At 41.0% G+C, this 25871-nt stretch overlaps 1 protein-coding gene across 1 annotated transcript; it reads right to left on the bottom strand.

Moving 5' to 3' along the window:
* Positions 1 to 725: 725 nt before the first annotated feature.
* On the bottom strand, positions 726 to 24861 carry LOC135509099 (myosin heavy chain, fast skeletal muscle-like). The gene is made up of 41 exons (XM_064929437.1): positions 24802 to 24861; positions 24281 to 24326; positions 23921 to 24148; positions 23449 to 23595; positions 22181 to 22337; positions 20056 to 20083; positions 19741 to 19849; positions 19523 to 19615; positions 19200 to 19260; positions 18997 to 19095; positions 18244 to 18347; positions 17735 to 17873; positions 15818 to 15936; positions 15502 to 15651; positions 15237 to 15407; positions 14732 to 15035; positions 13661 to 13725; positions 13480 to 13567; positions 13251 to 13368; positions 12806 to 12929; positions 12420 to 12556; positions 11460 to 11715; positions 11015 to 11257; positions 10021 to 10197; positions 9781 to 9926; positions 9515 to 9605; positions 8811 to 9200; positions 8563 to 8689; positions 8235 to 8353; positions 7894 to 8090; positions 7614 to 7797; positions 7324 to 7489; positions 6894 to 7018; positions 6414 to 6722; positions 5988 to 6191; positions 5753 to 5878; positions 5434 to 5604; positions 5060 to 5164; positions 4761 to 4856; positions 1438 to 1569; positions 726 to 837 (listed from the first exon to the last, which is right to left on the bottom strand). The coding sequence occupies exons 3-41, from the start codon at positions 24134 to 24136 to the stop codon at positions 817 to 819; spliced, it is 5814 nt and encodes a 1937-aa protein (XP_064785509.1). The 5' UTR covers positions 24137 to 24148; positions 24281 to 24326; positions 24802 to 24861; the 3' UTR covers positions 726 to 816.
* Positions 24862 to 25871: the final 1010 nt, after the last annotated feature.

The following is a 25871-nucleotide window of genomic DNA, read 5'->3' as shown; positions in this document are numbered from 1 at the left end:
TACCCTTTGCTCACCCCAGTCAATTTGAGAAGTATTGTTGTTGACCAATAAGAAGACTGCATCATTAGAATGCAATTTTGTGTGGAAACAAATATTGTGAACCTATCATTCCACTATTACTGTAGATATATTAAGGAACATTTCTGAAATTTTCAATGCAAAAATATTACATATAACTCCTTTAACTTTTCTTAAAGCTTTTATGATTGGCCGTGTAGGAAGACAGGTTATTGGTTCTCTATCGAATAGACAGAGAAGGGAATATAGATAGATATACAAGATAGTTAAGGAGTGTTCTTATGAAAAATATAGTTTTAGGCCCATGTATCCGACAGAGAAACCATGGTTACTAACTGGACATTTAGCTTTGCTTTGGTGGAATTCTCCGGCTCCGTCTGGCCCACATTCCTCTTGCGTTCTGTATTTAACATATTTATTGAAGTAAGGCTATAGCAAATAGGAATAGGCAAATTACTCTCACTGTCAAACAATGATTTAGATTTATGGATAGTGAGTCCTTGAATCCATAGCTGTCTATGAATTTGAAAGTGGTTACGTTTCTCCAGCCTCATCCCACAGCTGTACCCCCCCAAAAATGACCCCTTTGTTGGGGTGCCCGCTTTGTTGTTGTTGGAATACCAGATTGCTCCTTTAATTTAAGTACAGTATTTTTATGGTATGAAAAAACTGTGCTGAGTAATAAGTCCACCGTCACAAGGGGTATATAGGCCTACATGTTTTTAATCAACGATCATTTTCACCATGAAAATCATATTTTATGCAACACAGGAAAATGATATAAGACTTTGGTCTTGTTTATTCAGCAATTTCTTTTCCCTGTAAGAAGAAAGAAAGAATGGATCAGTATTAACAATGAACATGCAATATATACTCTATATATTCAAAAGTATGTGGACACTCTATTTCATGAAGCTCACGACGAACAGTTCTTGTTCTGACATTTCTTCCAGAGGCAGTTTGGAACTTGGTAGTGAGTGTTGCAACCCGAAGACAGAATATTTTTTACACGCTACGTGTGAGCTTGTGGCCTACCACTTCGCGGCTGAGCCGTTGTTGCTCTTAGACGTTTCCACTTCACAATAACAGCACTTACAGTTGGCCGGGCAGCTCTAGCAGGGCAGACATTTTAGAAATGACTTGATGGAAAAGTTGAAAGTCACTGAGCTCCTCAGTTTTGCCAATGTTTGTCTATGGAGATTGCATGGCTTTGTGCACGGATTCTATACACCTGGCAGGATAAACAAATCCACTATTTTGAAGGGGTGTCCACATACTTTTGTTTATATAGTGTATCTTAAATATGTTTCATTGAGTGTAAGAGGATTTATTGATTTCTGTGAAGACCGAATCATAGGTGGTGTTGATGTGGTCATATCTGAGCACGAGTCAGATGTAGAATTAGTAGCAGCTCTGTACCTTTCCAGTGTCACGGGTCTTGGCTCTGAGCTTGTTGACTTGAGTCTCAGCGATGTCAGCACGCTCTTCAGCCTCTTCCAGTTCATGCTGAACCTTCCGGAACTTAGACATGTGGCCGTTGGCTTGTTCCTCCTGTGTGAGGAACAGAGAGGGAGAGCACAACATCAGCATTCAAAATTTGAAGCTTCAGGTAGCAAATTAATATATTTTTTTATTAAGGTATTTTAATTTTATTTTTATTGACAGATTTAGGATTGCACTGTATATAGGGAGATAGATGATACAGTAGAGAAAGTGGGTGTCGTAAATGTGCACCCAACCACTGCCTCCAGTGCCTATTGTAAGTATTCACCCCTCTTCACATTTTGTGTTACACAAAGTGGTATCAAAATGGTTAAAACATTTTTTTCAATTGTCAACGATCTACACATAATTGTCTGGAACATATGCAAAACCATATGGAGTATGTTTTTTTTCCGTTGAACTGGTAACATTTTGATTTGTTTTCATTATGTGGTATAATTTCTCATTACATTATTTATGGAGAAATATTCTTCAAACTGTCTTGGAAGGGATCATCACGCAAAGTGTTAATCAATTGTACATAAAACTGGCAAATATATGAATTATTGTTGATGATGAACTAAGCAATGTTATCCATTCCAAATGAATGACACAATTGCATTTTGGGGTATATTTTGTAAATTAACTCGTGATTATATATTTGATTATATATGTGATGGAACATCTTTTAAGAATTATTGAAAAATAAAACACTATATCTTGACTGGATAAGTATTCACTCCCCTGAGTCAACACATGCTATAAACAAATTAATTTAGCAACAATTACAATTAGTCTTTTTTGGCTATCCTAAGTCTAAAGGAGCTTTGCACATCTGAATTGTGCAATACTTGCCTATTATTCTTCAAAAAATATTCAAGCTCAGTCAATTTGGTTGTTGATCATCGCTAGACAGCCATTTTCTAGTCTCACAATATGTGTCTAAGCAATTATATGTCAAAACTGTAACTAGGCCACTCAGGAATGTTCACTGTCTTCTTGGTAAGCGACTGCAATGTAGATTTGACCTTGTGTTTTAGGTTGTCTTGCTGAAAGGTAAATTCATCTCCCAGTGCTTAGCTCCATTCCATTCCCCCCCCTGAAAAACTCCCTCGCACTTGTCGATGACAAGCATACCAGTAACATGATGCAGCCACCATCATGCTTGAAAATATGGAGAGTGGTGCTCAGTGGTGTGTTGGGTTTGATTTGCCACATTGTTTGCAGTTTTACTTTAGTGCCTTTGTTGCAAACAGGATGCAGGTTTAGTAATATTCTGTACAGGCTTCCTTCTTTTCACTCTGTCAATTAGATTAGTATTGTGGATTAAATACAATGTTGTTTATCCATCCTCAGTTTTCTCCTATCACAGCCATTATACTCTGAAACTGTTTTAAAATCACCATTGGCCTCATGGTGATATCCCTGAGTGGTTTCCTTTCTCTTCGGCAACTGAGTTAAGAAGGACGCCTTTATCTTTGTATTGACTGGGTGTATTGATACACCATACAAATTCTATAATAGTTTGTAAGCTTTCCAATGATATCAAACTCAACCGTTTATCTTTTCCAATGAGGAAAATATGGCTGTCTCATGGTAGTGAGGTCAAAATAGGTCAACTTTTAATACCCCATAATGTTTTGACATTCAGTTCCAAAAAGTAACTTTCTGACCACTTCTACCATGGGCAAATATGTATGGCAAGTTATGTTCAAATCAAAAGGTGATTCAAATCAAGTGGAACAACCCAGGAAGAACTGTGCAGATATGAAATTTAACGGATTAAAACATTTTGGACATTTTACCGTAATTCTCTTACCAAACTTTGCATCTGCACAGTTTTTCCAGTAAATGTGTAATTAAATATATATATATTGTGTAAATTGTTAAAAATAGTAATTGTGCATAGAGTTGGTTGCTACGTTAAAATGTATAAATCAATGGTTTTTGTTTGGCATTTTAAAGTTAAAAAAAAATCGGGCTCAGCTCAATTACATCTTTTCTTTTCACTTTGACATTATGTAGAGTTTGTGACCTCCCCTAAAAAAAATAACTATTTAAATCCCACTTTGTAACACAACAAAATGTGAAAAAAATCCAATGGGGGTGAATACTTATAGAAGGCTGTATGTGATCCAGCTCGACCACTAGACTAGTCCCCCTCCTTCAAGTTGGTCAAATGTAGACATGGGAGTAACTAAAAAAATGTATGTGATCCAGCTCGACCACTAGACGAGTCCCCCTCCTTCAAGTTGGTAAAATGTAGACATAGGAGTAACTCAAAAAATGTATGTGATCCAGCTCGAACACTAGACGAGTCCCCCTCCTTCAAGTTGGTCAAATGTAGACATGGGAGTAACTCAAAAAATGTATGTGATCCAGCTTGACCACTAGACTAGTCCCCCTCCTTCAAGTTGGTCAAATGTAGACATGGGAGTAACTCAAAAAATGTATGTGATCCAGCTCGAACACTAGACGAGTCCCCCTCCTTCAAGTTGGTCAAATGTAGACATGGGAGTAACTCAAAAAATGTATGTGATCCAGCTTGACCACTAGACTAGTCCCCCTCCTTCAAGTTGGTCAAATGTAGACATGGGAGTAACTCAAAAAATGTATGTGATCCAGCTTGACCACTAGACTAGTCCCCCTCCTTCAAGTTGGTCAAATGTAGACATGGGAGTAACTCAAAAAATGTGCATAATTTCTTCAGCAATTACTTGCACTATCAATTGAGTCATTGGTGGCTGATGTGCAGTAGCAACACTTACTTCAACTTGTAATGTAAGAAATGTCTCTGCCCTGTGGGTTTATGCAAAAAGGATACATGTTTTGGGATATTTTTATACTGGACAGGCTTCCTTTTCACTCTGTCATTTAGATTAGTAAAGTAACTACAATGTTGCTGATCCTTCCTCAGTTTTCTCCTACCACAGCCATTCAATTTGGTAACCGTTTTAAACTCGCCAATGCCCTCAGGATAAAATGACTGATCGGTTTCCTTCCTCTTCGGCAACTCTGTTAGGAAGGATATCTGTATCTTTGTAGTGACTGGGTATATTGATACAACATTGAAAGCCTTGTTAAAAACTTCACCATGCTCAAAAGGACACTCAGTGTCAGCTTTCTTCAGCTTACCAATCAGTGCCCTTCTTTGCGAAGCATTTGAAAAGCATAAACTAAAATGTTGTAATGTCTCCTAGGGAAGAAATATGTTTTTGAATGTATGCTTTCAGAGTATTTGACTAATGAAGGCTGCTCACCGCTTCCTCAGCCTGTCTCTTGTAGGCCTTCACTTTCATCTGCAGCTTATCTACCAGGTCCTGAAGTCTGACAACGTTCTTCTTGTCCTCCTCAGTCTGTGGGAGAAGATCAAAGAATCAAAGCCAAGTAGATTCATACACAAACCTGTCTGTGTTTGTGTCTACCCACTGGGCAAAGGCATCAATTCAACATCTATTTCACATTGGTTCAACGTATTTTCAATGAAATGACGTGGAAACGATGTTGATTTAACCAGTGTGCTCAGTGGGAAGTCTTTGAAGAAGGTGCTTTCTCTTACCTGGTAAGTGAGCTCCTTGACTCTGCGCTCATACTTGCGGACTCCCTTGACTGCGTCTGCACCTCTTCTCTGCTCGGCCTCCACCTCAGTCTCGAGCTCACGAACCTTGTTTGGAAGAAATTAACGTAGGCATTTGTTTGAGGGGGTGAAATCAGACGTAACAAATCTTTGTAAAACAGAGGTATATTGTTCTACTCAGTCAAGGAGGCAAAATTGTTGTCTAATTGAAGGGTCTGTAATGATAACAGCTGTTCATTATCTAGGTGGGTTATTGAGAGAAAAAGTCATTACACAATGGTCCTGAGTATGTTATCAAATACATTTCCAGAAATCAGTCTTTCAATATGTCCTAATCCACCCTGCTGGTAACTCACCCTGGACTCCAGTTTCTGGAGCTGCTTCTTGCCTCCCTTCATGGCCAGATTCTCAGCCTCATCCAGTCGGTGCTGCAGGTCCTTGACTGTGATCTCCAGGTTCTTCTTCATCCTCTCCAGGTGAGAGCTGGTGTCCTGCTCCTTCTTCAGCTCCTCAGCCATCATGGCCGCCTGGAATGGTAGTTTGTTTAATTTATGCACCAATTGGCACCAATCATAACGTCCCTCTGAGATCTTTGTTGTTTTAAACCAGCTCAGCTACCATTGGCCCTTGGTGACAAATCATGTGGATGTAATTCAAAAGATCATAAGGACTCACGTCAGTGATGGCCTTCTTGGCCTTCTCCTCTGCGTTTCTGGCCTCCTGGACAATGTCCTCCACCTCTCCCTGCACCTGCACCAGGTCAGTCTCCAGCTTCTTCTTGGTGTTCAGAAGGCTGGTGTTCTGGAGGATGAAACAAGACCATTGGTTTGAATCTCAAGAGAACTTACAGGTCACAAGGCAGGAAAGGTATGCTTGGTTGAGTTGAATGAGAAATGGCTTGGAGCCGTACCTGGGAGTGCAGCAGTCCAACGCGCTCGCTGGCATCTACCAGCTCAGTCTCAGCCACTTTGCGGCCTCTCTCAGTCTGCTCCAGAGCAACTCTCAGCTCCTCAATTTCAGCCACCATCAGACCGTTCCTGCGCTCCACCATGGCTACCTGCTCCTTCATGTCCTCTGAGGCACGGACAGCGTCATCAAGGTGCAATTGGGCATCCTGGGGTTCAAAATGGCATAGGTTCATTAGGACTTGTGGAAGAAGAGGCGATAGGATTTGTGATAGAACTGTTCATTGGTAAGAATTTCCCCAATATCCCTACCTTTCTACTGTATATTAGTCAACACTATTCAATTTCTCTGTTCTATTCTTTTCTACAGATTCACAAACAAATCCCTCCCCATGTTCAGATGTTTGAGCCTGATATCCCGGTCCCTTTACCTTGAGCAGTCCCTGGACGTTCCTCAGCTGTTTCTGGGCCTCAGCGGCCTGCCTGTTGGAGTGGCTCAGCTGGATCTCCATCTCGTTCAGGTCTCCCTCCATCTTCTTCTTCACCCTCAGGGCGTCATTCCTGCTCCTGATCTCAGAGTCCAGGGTGCTCTGCATGGAGTCAACCATCCTCTGGCTGCTCCTCTTGATCTGCTCCATCTCCTCGTCCTTCTCAGCCAGCTTCCTGTCCACCTCACCCTTGATCTGGTTCAGCTCCAGCTGAACACGCAGAATCTTGGATTCCTCGTGCTCCAGTGTTCCCTGGACAAGGAGAAGCAGTCGGGTAAATTGTGTTCAACGCATTTGGATGTGAATAACACAAGGAATTAAATATATATAACTACAATAAAAACAAATACAGGGAGCATTGAACTGTAGCTGGCATTGGCTATTGTTACACTGCTTTTCCCATCAAACAGCTGCAGTTTGTACCTCCGCCTCTTCCAGAGCGGTCTGAATCTCAGACTTCTCTGTCTCCACGGTCTTCTTGGCCTTCTCCAACTCATGGATGCTCTTGCCAGTCTCTCCAATCTGCTCAGTCAGATCAGAGATCTCCTCTGCACACACAAGCACAGGAGCAGTTTAGACTTGGTGGAGATTTTCAGTGGATATCTCCAATGCACTCAAGTTGACATTGAATCATAATGATTAATTCATTATTACTCAGTAGTTCATATGGTCTTGCAAATCTAATTGCTCCTGCTTCCTTGGGTTTTTCAAAGGAATACCGATAACAAGTTCAACAAAGGATATTTTATACCGTTCTAAAATGGTGTTATCAAAATGTTAATGGTTACAGTTTTCTCCATCTTCAATACCCCAGTCAAACATGAGCCAAATAAAACTGCTGTCAAATGCTCACGTTGCAGGTTCTTGTTCTCTCTCTTCAGAGTCTCCAGATGATCCAGAGCCTCCTCGTAGGAGTTCTTCATCTTGAAGAGTTCAGTGCTCATAGAGCGAGCCTCCTTCTGAGCTCCTTCCAGCTCAGCCTGACCCTCCTCATACTTCTGCTTCCACTCTGCCAGGACCTAGGGCGAATCCATGGGATTTTCATTAGAAGGGATTGATGAAGAGTTTTGAATCAGAAATATGCTACAATTACACTACAATTAATCATATAGCAGAACCTAGGGTAAGTTTATTTATTTTCACCTTGTCAAAGTTCCGCTGCTTCTTGTCTAGGTTGGCGGCCATTGCGTTGGCTCTCTCAACGTCAATCATGAGGTCCTCCACCTCTCCCTGCAGCCTCTGCTTGGTCTTCTCCAGGGAGGCGCACTTGGAGTTGGTCGCCTCAATGGTCTCCTCCGCATCCTGCAGACGCTGGGCCAGCTTCTTCCTGTTTGACGACAGAAGGTGTAGGAATGTTACAATACATATGGACCCTCACCATCCACACCCTATATTTGAGTTGTTGCTGTTGCGTGTGACTCACTTGGCCTCCTCCAGCTCCTCTGTGCGCTGGATGGCATCAGTTTCATACTTAGTCCTCCACTGAGCCACCTCACTGTTCGCTTTGGACATGCCGCGCTGCAGCTCTGCCTTGGCCTCCTGCTCCTCCTCAAACTGCTCTCTCAGGAGATCACAGTCATGGCGGGCAGACTGGACACCGTGGGCCAGGGCGTTTTTAGCCTGTGAAAAGGAACGACAAAGAGATATTAGAGAGATAGTACAGCATATGACAGTAGAAGTCTCTGAGGGTGGCGTAGTCACCTTCTATATGACGATATGGCTATTATCTCTGTGGTCGGTAGTGTCCGTTTTTTTGTCCCTTACCTTGACCTCCTCCTCAATCTGCCTCTTCAGCTCCTCCACCTGCTGGGTGAAGGCCTGTTTTCCTCTGGTCAGCTGAGACACCAGGGCTTCCTTCTCCTCCAGCTGGCGTCCAAACTCACCTGCAGGGATAGAGGGATACCTTTTTAATGGGGTCTCTGACCTCCTAAGATTGAAAATATATTTTTAGGTATCATAGGGCATTGTGATGTGGTGAATAGTACACTAGAAACTATTGTGGACTGGACTATCAGGATATAGCCCCCAATACATGTTATTGTGTTTTACTGAAGGAAACCATTTGCTTGTTGTTCATTGTTGATGATGGTACCATTTTCTGTCAGGAGTCTGGCCCTCTGTCCACTGATGTCGTTGATCTGGCGAGAATTCTCATCATTCTTAGTCTTGAGCTCACTCAGCTGGTCCTCAAGAGTACGGCACATCTTCTCCAGATTGCCCTGTTAGTGAAATATGTTCCACCATGACTTTATATATGGGACTCCAGTCAGCTGCAGTTCTCTTGAATGGTAATGTATTTGACCCTCCTCAACGCTGCTTGATCAAAATATCACTACTCACCTTCGCCTTGGCGACGGCCTCCATGTTGCTGGAGAGGTCATCAATCTCCATCTTGTACTCGCTCTTCTCCTTCTCTAGCTTCTGCTTGACGCGCTGCAGGTTGTCGATCTGCTCCCCGAGCTCAGCCACACTGTCGGCCTGCTTCTTGCGCAGAGCGGCGGCTGTGGCCTCATGCTGCAAAGTGGACTCTTCAAGATCACGACGCAGCTTCTGGAACTCAGCCTCACGCTTTTTGTTCATCTCAATCTGAGCAGCAGTGGCGCCACCGGCCTCCTCCAGCCTCTCGCTGATCTCCTCAAGTTCCCTGGAGAGATCGGCCCTCTGCTTCTCAACCTTAGCCCTGGCAGCACGCTCAGCCTCAATTTCCTCCTCCAGCTCCTCAATACGGGCCTAGAACAGGGGGCAGGAGCAGGAGGAATGAACACTACAATGCAGTTGAAACAATTGAATGAGTTCACACAAAGCCAGTTCCACTAATATATTCAGTAGAAACTTGCCCACGCAGGAACCAAAACCACAATGGTAAAAAAGCACCATCTTTACAATGGTAAGAAGGACCAGTAAGAAGCACCATCTTACATCCTACTGAGCCATCAGAAGCCACCAGGAAAAATGTGTGCTACCAGATTAATTGTTTTCAGGAAATGAAGGAAATGATTCAGGTGTTGGCTTTCCTGTACTGGAGCTGAGATCCTGTACTGTACCTGGAGTTCCTTGATCTTCTTCTGCAACTGAGCTCCCAGAGACTGTTCATCCTCAACCTTGCTGAGGAGCTGGCTGGTCTCAAACTCCTTTCTAAGAAACACAAACACGTAGATTGCAGAGTTTTGGTTCGATATTGTAAAGAGAGAGTATCATACCATTCAGTTTTCTTTCAAGAATCACGTGCAAATGGTCATTCATAATTACAAGAATTAGTCAAGAACAACTATTGTTTTGATCAATATGTCAGGTAGTACTGTGTGTTTACTTCTTGATTTTCTCATCGGCTTGCTGCTTGTCATTCTCCAGGTCCATTATGGACTCCTGGGCCAGTTTCAGATCTCCCTCCAGCTTTCTCTTGGCTCTCTCAAGGTCCATACGGAGCTTCTTCTCTTGCTCCAGAGAACCCTCAAGCTATAAGAAGGAAACACATATTGTTCAAATCTTAACAACTGAAGATAATATCATCTCACATACTATCACGGCCAAAATGTCAAACTTCTCTCACGTCGTCCACTTGCTGTTCCAGCTTTGTCTTGGCCTTGGTCAGAGTGTTGACTTTGTCCTCCTCTGACTGCAGGTCGTCCAGTGTCTGCTGGTGGGCCTCTTGGAGGGCTTTCTTCTCCTTGGTCAGCTTGGCAACACTCTCATCCATAGACGCCATCTCCTCTGTCAGGTTTTTAACCTGAAAACCGCCACAACAAAATTTGTCTTTGGTCTCTTCACCATGAAGGGGACATTTACAGTGTTTTGATGTACAGGTTACTGCCCAAAAAATAAAACACCAACATAGTGTGTTTGGCCACCACGAGCTGCCAAATCAGCTTCAGTGCTCTTTGACAGATTCTACAAGTGTCTATAACTCTATTGGAGGGATGTAACAACATTCTTCCACAAGAAATGTCCTAATTTGGTGTTTTGTTGATGGTTGTGGAAAATGTCTCAGGCACCACACCAGAATCTCCTATAAGTGTTCAATCCGGATGAGATCTGGGCACTGAGATATTCAAACACATACACACCCTTTAAAACCCCTGTACTCCTCTTTCAAAGTTACTGAGATATCCTCTAACCGTGGTAGACAAAATAATTGACTCCTGGGCATTTTTATACATGACACTAGGCATGATGGAATGTTAATTGCTTCATTTTTTTTCATGAACCAACTGTGTTGAAGCACCTGCTTTCAACATACTTTTGTATCCCTCATTCACTCAAGTTTTTTAAATTTGTATTACCTGCATAAGTTTCATTCAGATTAGAAATGTCAACAAGTACTGTACTTATATATTCAACTGGTGTACATCATGCCAGTGTACTGAATGGAATTCATAAACGAGGGGGGAACGTGCAATGAGTGTGGGGATTACTCCGCAACTGAAAATCAACAATTTTTCATTTTTCCTGCACCCACAATACGTCTTGAATTCCATTTCTGTTAAGCTATGTTTTGAGTTGATTATCGTTTAGTGGTTAGACTGTCACTGGTAAAAACATGAGACCTTGTTTTCAGTGGCGTGCTTCTCCTTCTCCACTTTGGCTAGGGTGAGCTCCAGGTCATCAATGTCCTTCTTCAGCTCAGAGCACTCATCCTCAAGCTTCCTCTTCTTGGCAGTCAACTCAGCATTCATCTCCTCCTCATCCTCCAGCCTCTCAGTCGTCTCTTTGAGTTTGGCCTCCAGCTGGATCTTGCTCTTGATGAGCCCCTCGCACCTTTCCTCAGCATCGTTCAGATTCTCTGATTCCTGGTTTCAGAACAGGAGAAAAAAATCAGAGGCCTCACTTTGTATATTAAAATATAGACATAATTTAGTTATAGATCAGAGCAAATCAATATAAATGGATTAAATATATTAATGGGCTATTAAAATGTGTGAGTTAGCCATATACTTATTTCACAGTGTGTGTGTTTGTAAATGTTCCTTTTGAGGGTTGTTGCTCACTCACAGATGTGACTTGGAGTGCCAGGTCGTTTTTCTCTTGCAGAAGGGATACCATCTTCTCCTCCAACTCCTTCTTCTTGGCCAGAGCCTTGGCCAGGTCTGTCTTCATCTTCTCATAGTTCTCCTTCATGTTGGCCAGCTCCTTCTCAGTCTCAGCACTCTTCAGCAGGGGCTTGATCTTGAAGTACAACTTCATCCATGGCCAGGTTTTCACATTCATGAATGAGCGGATGTTGTACTGGATGGAGAAGATGGCCTCTCTGGTCGACAGAAAGGATAGAGTGGCATGTTGAGTGACATGCTTAATAAACCTACATTCTGGGAGTCAAAGAATAACAATTTGGAGCCCTGTCCCACTTTTGGTATACAGTTGTAACCAGGCATGATAATGAAAGGTTTTTCACTTTAAAATATTTACTTAACAAAAACCAAAGTTGAACAAACCATACAACTCTATGCACAAGGACACATTTTACAAAAACACTTTCACAGGAAGAACTGTGCAAATACAAAGTTAGTTGACAGAATCAATCGAAAGGAGATTTTACCATAATTCTATTACCGAAATTTGCAAAGGCACAGTTTTTCCAGCACATTTTACATTTTTATAGTTGCTGTATTTACATTCTTGAAAGCATTATGACATCATTGTGCTTAGATTTGTATGGCTTGTTAAATTTGGAGAATGTTTCTTTGTTTGGCATACATTTTAAAGTGAAATGTCGGGAGTTTCCATTTCCATGGAATTGCCCATCCCCCATCCTAAATTCATAGACAGCGTTCTTGATGCAAGGACTGACAGGTTATGCTAAGTTCATGAGGCACAAATTTAAAGGAAAACTGAACAGCTTTCCAAACTTACTTTCTCATTATGATCAACTCACATCATATACAGTATATAATCATGATGGATTACATACAGGTGGTTCACGAAAGCTTTGCCAAGATGTCTACTCTTCCTCACCTCCTCTCCATCATCTTGGTGAACTCTTTCCTCATGAGGAATCCACGGCTGAGAGCCTGGACCATGCCGACCAGAGCTGCTAGCTTCTCATCTCTCATCTCCTCCAGGACACCCAGCAGACCGGCTTTGAAGAACACCTGACACAGGTTAACATGGTCAATGGAAGCACAGTGGTAACACATAGAAAGGGTTGAATCAAAAGAGGGGAACAACACCAGTAGACTGATTTAGTTTATGTTCTATATTATTAGTAATGTTTGACTTTGAAAAACAAAACAAAAACAGTACAATGTTTTTCCACCTTTATACTCCATTAGTTACATTGTGGTTAACATTTTTGTAGTTGTGTTTTGTTGTCAGCCATGGCTGGGTTGTATTTGACTGACCTTGGTGTGTCCAAACTTATAATCCTCGTGATTTATATCAATGGACCCAAGCAGCTTCTCAGAAGCCTTCTTGTTGTCCATGAACTGGCCCTCGGGGATGACACTGGCATTCAGTACTTTATACCTGAATGAGGAGACATTTTTAACATATGCCAAGTTGCAATAGCTTGGTTAAATGACGTAAAAGGTAAGCCTCAGGGCACTTGTCCGGGGCAAGTACATTTTTGGGGGGACAAGCAGATTATAGATTTAAGTTGTCAGAGTGGAGAATTAAAAAAGATCACAATATCAAGCATTTAGACTACTCAGAAGAATTAGATTGAAGTGTCCTCCGGGGTGTGGATAAGTTGCTAAAAAAGTTATGTCAATCCCTGAGCCTATTCTGATGCCGGCAAACCCTTGGAGCAGAAATTCTGTGTGTACATTAGTGTTTATATGCATGTACCTCTGCTTGAAGTCAGCATAGATGATTCTGCTGGGGAAGCCCTTCCTGCAGATCCTGATACCCTCCAGAACACCATTACACCTGAGCTGGTGGATAACCAGGAAGTTCTCCATCAGACCTGATAAAACAAACCGAGTCTCTTTTAATACTCATAAACAGGTTAAAGATTCAGATGGTTAAGGTTAGTGATACTGTACTGATAAGATGTCCTATTTAACACAATATACACCTGGAGTCTTTGACTCGTTGGGGATCAGGCAGCGAACAAAGTGAGGATGAGTGCTCCTCAAGTTGGTCATCAGCTTGCCCAAGTTCTCCTGTAAGAGGGTTACAAACCATTTTCTCAGAAATAATTTATCATCGTCAAGGCTCCTTTTGAAGGACTGAATAGACACATTTCAGAAGCTCACCCTGAACTGGGATGACACAGTCTGCATGGAGCCACCCTTCTTCTTGCCTCCTTTCTTGGTTGTATCTGTTCAAATGAGGGGAAAGTAAAACATAACTATAAACTTGATAAGCACTCTTATCTGAATAACCCTGAGAAATAGTGATACAGTCAAATCAAATTGTATTTGTCACATGCTTCTTAAACAACAGTTGTAGACCAACAGTGAACCCTTCCCAACAATGCAGAGAGAAAAATATAGAAGAAATAGTGTTTAAAAATACACAATGAGTAACAATAACTTGGCTATATGCACGGGGTTCCAGTACTGAGTCCATGTGCAGGGGTACAAGGTCATTGAGGTAGATATGCACATATAGTCAGTCAATATAAACGTAGTAATACTGAATTCCCCCTCGACCACACCCACAAATTGTGGAGAAAAAAAAATCCCATTGATCCCCGGTGTAAAATCTTTTGTTATACAGAAATAACAAAACATCCCAAAAAGCTTCCCGTGTTGTAACCAGGTCAAAAATCCAGACCCGGTTCACAATGCTCCCACAAGGAAATAGATGTGGCTGCTAGCAACGTCATGAAAAGGGGCATGAGGGAAGCCCTACAATATTACATTATTTTAAGTAGTGAGACTCTGGAGTAGGCAATGTTGGAAATAAATCTTTACACATGTTGTACTTTGCATAAATGTCATTTTGTAATGGACTAAAACAAGCGGAAAAAAAGTACATTTTGTTTGAAAAAGGCCAAGTATTTACTGTGAGCCAATGGGGTAACCTAGGTAACCATATGTTGTTTTCCCCACAGGCGGGTAGGATGGTGACGTTCTATCTAATACCGTCTGGGTCTATAGTTATGGTAAAGTGGCTAAGCAGCAGGATAGATAATAAACATAACTAGCTTCCTTCTTACTGGACACAGAGACATAGAAATGGCATCCACAAGTTCATCTGACTTTGGGGAAGTATATAAAGGGTATCATTGCCAAAATCCTGAAATGTTCCTTTAAGGAAAATGTGGGTCTGAGCTTTTAACTGGTGCTTAGTTAAATCTTTTGACGCGATGCTAGTCTTACCCTCAGGTGGGGCAGCAGGGTACAGGGCAGCCAACAGTTTGACTGAGGCCTTCCCGTACATCAGAAGAACTGATTCGTTCAGGGGGTCCTTGTTCTTCTCCAGCCAGCCAGTGATGTTGTAGTCCACAGTGCCGGCGTAGTGCACCAGAGAGAAGTGGGCCTCGGCCTTGCCTTTGGCAGGTTTGGGCTTCTCATATGCCTTGGTTTTGCCAAGATGCTGGTCGTTCAACTTGTTCTTGAAGGTAGTGTCTGAAGCCTTGGGGAACATGCACTCCTCTTCAAGGATGGAGAAGATGCCCAATGGCTTTAAGAAAAGAGATTTAAGAAACATTTATTCCTTTAGTAAACATGCTATTATAGGATTCTATTCCTTTAGGGTCACATATATGGAGACATACTGAGTTCTCAACCGTCAAAGACATTGTACCTCTGTGATAATATATCACACATCACTCGCTATGAGCTTTGCTGTTGTGGTCCAGTATAATCCTCACAGACAGTTTACCTTCTCAATAAGCTCAATGCAGGCAGCCAAGTCCATGCCGAAGTCAATGAAGGCCCAGACAATTCCCTCCTTCTTGTACTCCTCTTGCTCCAGGACGAACATGGTGTGGTTGAAAAACTGTTGCAGTTTCTCATTGGTGAAGTTGATGCACAGTTGCTCCATACTGTTGTACTGTTGAAGCAATTTCAAAAGGGATCATTTCATTGTACAAGGCTGTAATCCCTCTCAATCACAACTAATTGTCTTGTTCTGGTCTCATACTCACATCAAAGATCTCAAATCCGGCAATGTCGAGCACACCGATATAGAACTGCCTTGGATTCTTGGTGTCCAACATCTCGTTGATACGGATGACCATCCACAAGAACATCCTCTCATAGATGGACTTGGCCAGAGCCATGACTGCATTATAAACCTGCAAAGATAATACCTCAAATTAATACAGGAGATATTGACCATGTCTAGTGATTAAGTGATAAGCGTTTGGACAAACAAAAGTACTGTAAAACAAAAAAGCTATACACTCGTCCCCAACGGAATTACGGTGCTCAGAAAATGGTAGATGCTGTGTTTCACTTTACCTGAGGCACAGTCTGTCCCTTGGTCACATACTCGTTGCCGACCTTCACTCTGGGGTAGCACAGACATTTCAGCAACTCCGCTGAGTTCAGGCCCAGGAGGTAGCCGATTTTATCAGCCACTGGAGAGAGAACCAACATCAACAGACTCAGGCACTCAAGATCGCTTGTTTCTGATGTTACACTGACAACATAGTTTATCAAACTCTTTTGTGAGTTTTGAATTTCATCCTCAACCATTGCATCAAATCATTTGTGGAGGTTGGAATTGAATCTCCGTTTATCTCCTATCAGACTTTCATGTGGTACTGTCTGTCTCACCGTTTCTATTTCCAAATACATTTAAACTCTGTTTTTCACTTTTCCTGACATTTAATCCACGGAAAAAATCCCTGTTTAAGGTTAGTTAGGATCACCACTTTATTTTCAGAATGTGAAATGTCAGAATAATAGTAGAGAGAATGATTTATTTCAGCTCTTAATTCCATCACATTCCCAGTGGGTCAGAAGTTTACATACACTCAATTAGTATGTGGTAGCATTGCCTTTAAATTGTTTAACTTGGGTCAAATGTTTCGGGTAACCTTCCAAATGCTTCCCACAATATGTTGGGTGAATTTTGGCCCATTCATCCTGACAGAGCTGGTGTAACTGGGTCAGATTTGTTGGCTTCCTTGCTCGAACATGCTTTTTCAGTTCTGCCCATACATTTTCTATTGGATTGAGGTCAGGGCTTTGTGATGGCCACTCCAATACCTTGACTTCATTGCCCTTGAGCCATTTTGCCACAACTTTAAGTATGCTTGGGGTCATTGTCCATTTAGAAGAACTATTTGCGACCAAGCTTTAACTTCCTGACTGATGTCTTGAGATGTTGCTTCAATATATCCACATAATTTTCCTTCCTCACGATGCTATCTATTTTGTGAAGTGCACCAGTCCCTCCTGCAGCAAAGCACCCCCACAACATGATGCTGCCACCCCCATGCTTCACAGCTGGGATGGTGTTCTTCGGCTTGCAAGCCTCCCCCTTTTCCTCAAAACATAACAATGGTCATTATGGCCAAACAGTTTTATTTCTGTTTCATCAGACCAGAGGACATTTCTCTAAAAAGTTTGATCTTTGTCCCTATGTGCAGTTGCAAACCGTAGTCTGGCTTTTTTATGGCGGTTTTGGAGCAGTGGCTTCTTCCTTGCTGAGCGGCCTTTCAGGTTATGTCGATATACGACTTGTTTTACTGTGGATATAGATACTTTTGTACCTGTTTCCTTCAGCATTTTCACAAGGTAATTTGTTATTGTTCTGGGATTGATTTGCACTTTTCGCACCAAAGTACATTCATCTCTAGGAAACAGAAAGCGTCTCCTTGCTGAGCGGTATGACGGCTGGGTGGTCCCATGTTGTTAATACCTACTATTGTTTGTTCAGATGAACGTGGTACCTTCAGGCATTTGGAAATTGCTCCCAAGGATAAACCAAACTTGTGGAGGTCTACATTTTTTTCCGAGGCTTTGGCTGATTTGTTTTGATTTTCCTATGATGTCAAGCAAAGAGGCACTGAGTTTGAAGGTAGGCCTTGAAATAGATCCACAAGTACAACTACAATTGACTCAAATTATGTCAATTTGCCAATCAGAAGCTTCTAAAGCCATGACATTATGTTCTGGAATTTTCCAAGCTGTTGAAAGGCACAGTCAACTTAGTGTATGTAAACTTCTGACCCACTGCAATTGTGATACAGTCTTGTGTCATGCACAAAGTAGATGTCCTAACCGACTTGCCAAATCTATAATTTGTTAACAAGAAATGTGTGGAGTGGTTGAAAAACAGGTTTTAATGACTCCATCCTAAGTGTATGTACACTTCCGACTTAAACTCATAAAATCAAATCAAACTGTATATCTATGAGTGCGACTCACCCTCTGTGCCCTCTGGCTCGGCCTGCTCCTCACGCTGCTTCTGCTTGAATTTCAAGTTGCCGTGATGCATTACAGCACCTGTCAACTTGTAGATGGCCATCTTCTCATCATTAGTGAAGCCCAGGATTGTAATGGCATCCTGGAATTAGACAGGAAGTACAACAGTGATGAACTCAACAGTAGGTTGCTCTGTTACAGTACACTACAGTTCTGTGCTCACTCCAGAACAAACGGGATGGATTGAATTGACTGGCTTCTCTGTTTCACATGATTACCTTTGGCCAACACTATTATGTGGCAGCACAAGAGCAGTTTTACACAGTTCTGCAGGACATTTAGTAGCACTCTCTTGTCTTACATGTACTTAAAGGTGAAGTGTGGAGGCATGACAAGTGGTTTGAGACACATGTCAACTAACACAAAGGTGCCTATCTGTCACCAAGTTGGTATTGCACAATGTTCCTACCCGTTCCATGTCTAGAGTTTGGTTAGCCCTTTGTATAACTCACGTCTGTGGCATCCAGCTCTTCCTTGTCGTTGATGCTGGCCACAGTGATCTGACCCTGGCTGATCATGGGATAGTCGTAGGGGTTAGTAGTGATGAGCGTCATTTCTGTGGACAACGGAAAATGGCTTCTCAGTTAAATCTCGTAGAATTCCACTGTCCTACATTTACAGTATCTCACCCTCCTTTAGTCAGTAGATGGACTCAAATATATTTTTTGTATATAATAAATAGCATCAAAAAACTGGACTGAGGCTCCTAGAGTAGTGCATCACAGTGCATTACTTGATAGGTCTTTCCAATTAAAGATCTATAAAGACCTGAAACATGTCTAGATGCCTTGTTATCTTGGATGTACTCATTGTAATAGTATTAATAATAGATGGACTATGATTATTTTAATACAAAAAAAATCAAATCTAAAAATATTATCTAAAATATTCATCATCTCAGTATCTTCCTTCCTCATCATCTCAACATAAAATAAAGCACCACCCCAACATCAACAAAAATGAAATTGGCATGTTTGTTTTGTAGTTAAAAATGAGGAAGACAAGTATCTCCAATGACATCATCAATGTGCATCAAGTCATTTGAATCTACTAGTTGTCTACTAATTGGTTGATGATGTCATTGGAAACACTTCCTCTATATTTTTTACTACAAAACCATTTTCTCAAAATGTTGATGTTGGGGTGATGCTGGAGAAGATTTCCCAGATGGGGATAGTTTCCCCCTAACCTCTACTTTTCCTTACCAACTAGCTCAGGTTTGTGGCCTGTCATCATCTGGTAGAAGATGTGGTAGCCTCTCTCATCGGGCAGCTGGAAGGACACTCTGGACTTCTCCAGCAGGTCTGAGAGACAGAGAACATGAGAACATTACATACGATGACATGATCTCCCAAAATATTCTGTGTGAATTAAAGAAAGCATTGAGAAACAATCAAAACCAACTCACAGGTCTCAATATCAGCTTTAGCCAGTTTGCCTGCTTGGAAGTGAATCCTAATGAATTTACCCTGTAGTAGAGCATGGGGGTTAGAAATAGTTTTTAACCTTTATTTAACTAGGCAAGTCAGTTAAGAACAAATTCTTTGGGATTTGAACTTGCAACCTTCCAGTTACTAGTCCAACACTCTAACCACTAGGCTACCCTGCCATCCCTTGATAGAACCCCTTGACATGTTAGTTTGTTGGACTGTTATAACTATAAGGAACTACTGAAATGTTGTTGTTTTTCCAATTATAATGTCACTTCCACAGTATGTCCTTCAAACTTACAAAGCGAGACGAGTTGTCGTTCCTCACTGTCTTGGCATTACCGTAAGACTCCAGCAGAGGGTTAGCTGCAATGATCTGATCCTCAAGAGACCCCTGATTGAGACAAACACAAGTTGCTTAGGAACTGGTAAACCCTTTCTTGAAACAAGATTCACCGCTGGGAAAAAAACGTTTACACAGCCCACCAAACTGAAATGTGTTAAAAAGGCACAACCTACCTGCATTTTGCTGGGGTCTACTTCCTTCTTGGCACCAGATACTGCAATGGTGGCGAAGTACTGGATGACACGCTTGGTGTTGACAGTCTTTCCTGCACCGGATTCTCCACTGGTTAATATGACAGAGAAAGAGGGGTTTTAGTCACAGATTGTGTCAGATTGGCTTTCACTAAGAAATAGCATTGAAAAATACACTGTTGACCTGTTTTCTAACAAAAGTAAATAATTAACAAATATTCCCACTCATTGATGTATTATTGCACATAGTCATATCCAGGGGTCATTCTTAATGTCATGTATTTTATAAAAACTTACGTAATCAGGACAGACTGGTTCTCCTTATCTGTAACAAAAAAAAACATTTTGCTTATCATACTCCTGCAACATTATGGGTACATTATTGCATTCATAGTAGAGGTCGACCGAATAATCGGAATGGCCGATTTTTCGACACCGATTGTGGCCAATTTTTATTTATTTATCATTATTTACCTTTATTTAACAAGGCAAGTCAGTTAAGAACAAATTCTTATTTTCAATGTCAGCCTAGGAACAGTGGGTTAACTGCCTTGTTCAGCGGCAGAACGACAGATTGTTACCTTGTCAGCTCGGGGATTTGAACTTGCAACCTTCCGGCTACTAGTCCAACGCTCTAACCACCTGCCTTACATTACACTCCACGATGAGACTGCGTGGCAGGCTGACTACCTGTTACGCGAGTGCAGCAAGAAGCCAAGGTAAGTTGCTTGCGAGCATAAAACTTATCTTCTAAAAAAACAATCAACCTTAACATAATCACTAGTAAACAACACATGGTTGATGATAATACTAGTTTATCTAGCGTGACCTGCGTTGCATATAATCGATGGGGAGCTTGTTGATTTCTCATCAAATCACAGCCTACTTCTCGAAAACGGGTGATGATTTAACAAGCACGTTCGCGAATTGCACCAATGTGTACCTAACCATAAACATCAATGCCTTTCTTTAAAATCAATACAGAAGTATATATTTTTAAACCTGTATATTTAGTTAATATTTCCTGCTAACATGACTTTCTTTTAACTAGTGAAATTGTGGCACTTGCGTTCCGTGCAGTCAGTCAGGGTATATGCAGCAGTTTGGGCCACCTGGCTCGTTGCGAACTGTGTGAAGACCATTTCTTCCTAACAAAGACCGTAATTCATTTGCCAGAATTGTGCATAATTATGACATAACATTGAAGGTTGTACAATGTAACAGCAATATTTACACTTAGGGATGCCACCCATTAGATAAAAAAAAATTAACTGAAATAATAAACGTTTTTTTTTTCGAAATGATAGTTTCCGGATTTAACCATATGACCTAAAGCTCGTATTTCTGTGTGTTATTATGTTATAATTAAGTCTATGATTTGATATTTGATAGAGCAGTCTGACTGAGCGGTGGTAGGCAGCAGCAGGCTCTTAAGCATTCTCAGCACTTTTGTACGTTTGCCAGCAGCTCTTCATTGTGCTTCAAGAATTGAGCTGTTTATGACTTCAAGCCTATCAACTCCTGGGAATTGGGTTGTAAAATGGCTAGCTAGTTAGCGGTGTGCGAGCTAATAGTGTTTCAATCGGTGACTGCACTCGCTCTGAGACCTTGAAGTAGTTGTTCCCTTTGCTCTGCAAAGGCCGCGGCAATGGATAATGATGCTTCGAGGGGGACTCTTTTCGATGTGTTCCTGGTTCGAGTCCAGGTAGGGACGAGGAGAGGGAGGGAAGCTCGACTGTTACACTGGCACACTACTAATGTGTTACACTACTAACGTGCCTTGAAGAACATCCAATAGTCAAAGGTATATGAAATACAGTACAAATGGTATAGAGAGAAATAGTCCTATAATTCCTACAATAACTACAACCTAAAACTTCTTACGTGGGAATATTGAAGACTCATGTTAAAAGAAACCACCTGCTTTCATATGTTCTCATGTTCCGAGCAAGGAACTTAAACGTTAGCTTTTTTTACATGGCACATATTGCACTTTTGCTTTCTTCTCCAACACTTTGTTTTTTTGCATTATTTCAACCAAATTGAACATGTTTCATTATTTATTTGAGGCCAAATTGATTTGATTGATGTATTATATTAAGTTAAAATAAAAGTGTTCATTCAGTATTGTTGTAATTGTCATTATTACAAATAAATAAAAATCGGCAGATTAATCGGCAGTGGCTTTTTTTGGGGGGTCCTCCAATAATCGGTATCGGTATCATTGTTGAAAAATCATAGTCGGTCTAATTCGTAGCATCATCATGGTTTTCATTTTGGAACATTTTACAATTGGAGACTAATGAAATTCCCAGCAAACATGAGAAAACAGTAGATTCCCTCCCTACCTCCATCTGTCCATCCATCCATCTATTCATCCATCCATCCATCCATCCATCCATCCATCCATGAGAGCTCATACCAATCATCATGAACTGAAAGGCATTGTCAGAGACAGAGAAGATATGGGGTGGAGCCTCCATCCTCTTCTTCCCTCTGTAGGCGTTGACAACCTCTTCGTCGTACACGGGGAGCCACTTGTAGGGGTTCACCGTGGCACAGAAGAGCCCAGAGTAGGTCTGGATGAAAGGGATTGAATTGAATTTGGCGATTAGTAAATCAGAATGACTTTTACCTGGAATTATGTGAGGATGTGGGTGTACTTTGGTATACTTATGTTGGTCTACTGTATTGGCATGTATTCTACCATTTAATTTACAGTTCCAAAAGTATTGGGACAGTGACAAATATTTTGTTTTGTCTCTGTACTCCAGCACTTTGGATTTGAAATAATACAATGACAATGAGGTTAAAGAGCAGACTGTCAATTTATCATACCCCCAAGACATGCTAACCGATCACCATTACAATCACAGGGGAGGTTAGCATACCCCCAAGACATGCTAACCGATCACCATTACAATAACAGGGGAGGTTAGCATACCCCCAAGACATGCTAACCCCTCACCATTACAATAACAGGGGAGGTTAGCATACCCCCAAGACATGCTAACCCCTCACCATTACAATAACAGGGGAGGTTAGCATACCCCCCCCAAGACATGCTAGGCGAGGTTAGCATTTTTTTTTGGGGGGGGGGTGATATTTGTGCATCTGTAACTTTCTCACTCATCATTATTCACGATTTATTCACGATTATCCGTAATTATAGTAGGAGCCACGTTAATGTAGAAGTATTTAGAAACATATTCAAATCTTATTTACAGTAGGTGACTCCAAAATGATGCAATAGATTATTTACCATTCATTTTGTTGGGCCACAAAATACTCTGAAACATAACCAAAACAAACAGCAAATGCACCCAACAACAATGTTGATTTAATCATAGCACGCTAAGAATATGGGACCAAATACTTAACTTTTTACTACTTTAATATACATAAGTGTCCCAATACTAAAATGGGGGGACTATGTACATAAAGTGCTATAATTTCCAAACCCGATATTCATGAAAATACCCCCAAAAAAGCGGACAGTCTGCACTTTAACGTCATAGTCATTGTATCATTTCAAATCCCCAAAATGTGTCACTCCCAATACTTTTGGAGCTCACTGTATGTGTAGTACTGTATGTGTGTATTTCTTATGTTGATGTATGTGTAGTCCTGGATGTGTGTATTTCTTATGTTGACGTATGTGTGTGTGTGTGTTTTATGCAGGTTTCTTACATAAATCATCCATGCTGCATAACGCTCTTTGAGGTTATACAACACAGAGGCTTCATTCAGGTAGGTCATCATGGCCATGTCCTCAATCTTGTCGTACTTAGGGGGGTTCATCTGATAGATGTCTGCTTCTTTGAACTCTTTCCCTTCCTGAAACAGTCAGAAATCTACATTACACACAGATCAAACTGGACATGACTGAATGCTTTTTTAAACTGCCATTTAATCCAACTACTCTGTTATTACCCATTGACACATACATGGTTATTCTTGACTAATCAATATCAATAATTCTTAGCAGTAAGAAAAATGGTGTGCTTGAAGGTTATATTCTGTTTATACAAAAACAATACTAATCTGTATTTTGTTACTGATTTTCATATCATTTGTTTTTTTATCATTTTTATGATTTTTTTTTCAAGAAATAGAGTAATGTCACAAACTTGAACTTGAATACTTTTCAGATCAGACTTACCTCCTTGCTGCCGTCAGGCTTGGTGACTGTCACAGTACACTTGCCATCGGCCCTGGCAGTGACCAAACCCTTTAGGTACAGCTCCTTGACATCTGTCACATAGCAGGCGTTCTTTGAATCAAAAGGTGCTGCTTGTGCCTCCATCCTCTCCCTCTCAGGCTTACGAAGGTACAAGGCAGCCTTGCCGTAGATTTGCATCTCCGCGTCCGTACTCATGGTGACGGATTACTAGGAAAGAGATGAAACAAGGAACTAGAGTGACTCTGTGGTGCTTCCTCCACAGTCAACAGAGTTAGATGAGCAGTATCTCTTACACAATATTTTCATTGTTTTTATATGAAGACTCAAACAATGTCTCACCTTCGTTTTCCCCTCCTACAGATGAAGTTGTACTTCTTGGATGAGCCTGTGAAATATTAGGGTGTTGTGAATTCTGAAGCCTTATCATTTAGCCCCCGAAGGTCTAGAAAACATTTTGAATGCCAACATTCAACCCAAATCATTACAGCCATGTCCAATTCAACTACAGGTTCAACCGGTAACTTTTTCATTTATTATTATTTATTTTTTTAGCAACTAACGTTACTAGACATTCTGTCAAGAATTTAAACAAATACCTCTGAAAACCCAGTTACATTCTAGAACACCCCCTCAATATACAAACAAGTGCCGAAGCACACACCACTTTTGACTGTGAATTAAAGTGCCAGATTTTAAGTAAAACAAATATTTTTTTACATTTTGTCAATATTACAAGAGACAGGCAAAACATTTCTTTATGTAAAACTCAATTCAGACAATGCAGTTAGCTACTACCTCAGACGCTGAGCGCAAAGATGAGACAAATAAACAAATCTTAGTAGGTAGAGAGAGAGTCTTACCACAGAAGAAAGAAGGTATCTGACTTATGGATGCTGGGGCCTCAGCCTCCTTATATCTGGTTGAAAGTGCCAACCAAGCAGAAGTTAATTATGGACCACCCTGGTGCAGGAAATGGATTGGATGAGAGATCTCTGTGTGTCTGTGTTTCACTAGCCCCTCCCACGTCAAGGAGCATCACACTCCTTATTCTTTTACCGTTGATATGTTCTAGGCTATTCTGAGACATACATTAAGGAGCGTCAGGTAGCCTACTGCAGGAATATCCACAAATGGCATGTCTTTTTGCACGCAATTACACTGGTCATTCGAAACGTTTGTAAAGTATAAATAGCCCTCACTTTAGGTTATGCAAAAAATACTTAACTAATGATTAGTAAATGGTTTTATAAGGACCTATATTAAACATCTTACAAATCATTATGACATACTGTAAAAGTTAAGTGTTTATAAATGCGTGAATAAGTAGCTTATTAACATGTAATGATTAATAAATGATAGGTCAACTATTTACAATCCATTATAAGTGCTTTATTATAAGGTGTTATTGTAAAATGATACCCAATAATGTTATCCACTCATATTGCTGACCTCAAACTTTTATTACACTCATAGCAGCTGAGCTGGCTTCAATAAAAAACTGATGTAACAATTATACGGAATAGTTCAAATAAAGTCATTTATTCCTATTCATTTACATTTCATGTCAATTCATCCTTTACGAAAGCCTATATCCATAGGGTTGTGGCAGTAATGCTAGTCTCCGATAAGTTTAATTAGCATGTTACAATAGCATCAAATTGCTCAGGTGCCTTCCACACCTGGGTTCAAATCGAATTTGCTTGAACCTGCCTTGAGTGTCAGACGGGTTGGGTTTGCACTTTTGAGACTATTTCATTGGTTTCATTGCGTCTGGAAAGTGAAATCAAGCTAATCTAGCTCAAAAATGTGAAATGTACAATTTAAACCTAGGTCGACCTTGAGCAAGGGATTTAACCCCTAACGTGCTACAAGAGTAAAGCGCTGTGACTGACCCTCTGCTGCTGTACATACTAAACTTCTACACATTTTA

The sequence above is a fragment of the Oncorhynchus masou genome, chromosome 3 (assembly GCF_036934945.1).
Source record: "Oncorhynchus masou masou isolate Uvic2021 chromosome 3, UVic_Omas_1.1, whole genome shotgun sequence".
Taxonomy (NCBI): domain Eukaryota; kingdom Metazoa; phylum Chordata; class Actinopteri; order Salmoniformes; family Salmonidae; genus Oncorhynchus; species Oncorhynchus masou.
Note: the sequence above shows the minus strand (reverse complement) of the source record. Positions and strands in the feature narration are given on the sequence as shown.

What these genes read in the sequence shown, in the direction of transcription:
- LOC135509099 (XM_064929437.1), bottom strand. Translation starts at nt 24,136, where the DNA reads ATGAGTACGGACGCGGAGATGCAAATCTACGGCAAGGCTGCCTTGTAC. An exon ending in CCCTGCTGCCCCACCTGAGG is followed by an intron (nt 13,726 to 14,731) that starts GTAAGACTAGCA and finishes TCATTTGAACAG; the next exon opens with ATACAACCAAGAAAGGAGGC. An exon ending in AGGCCGTCGCCAAGGCGAAG is followed by an intron (nt 8,690 to 8,810) that starts GTGAGTAGTGAT and finishes TTTCACTAACAG; the next exon opens with GGCAATCTGGAGAAGATGTG.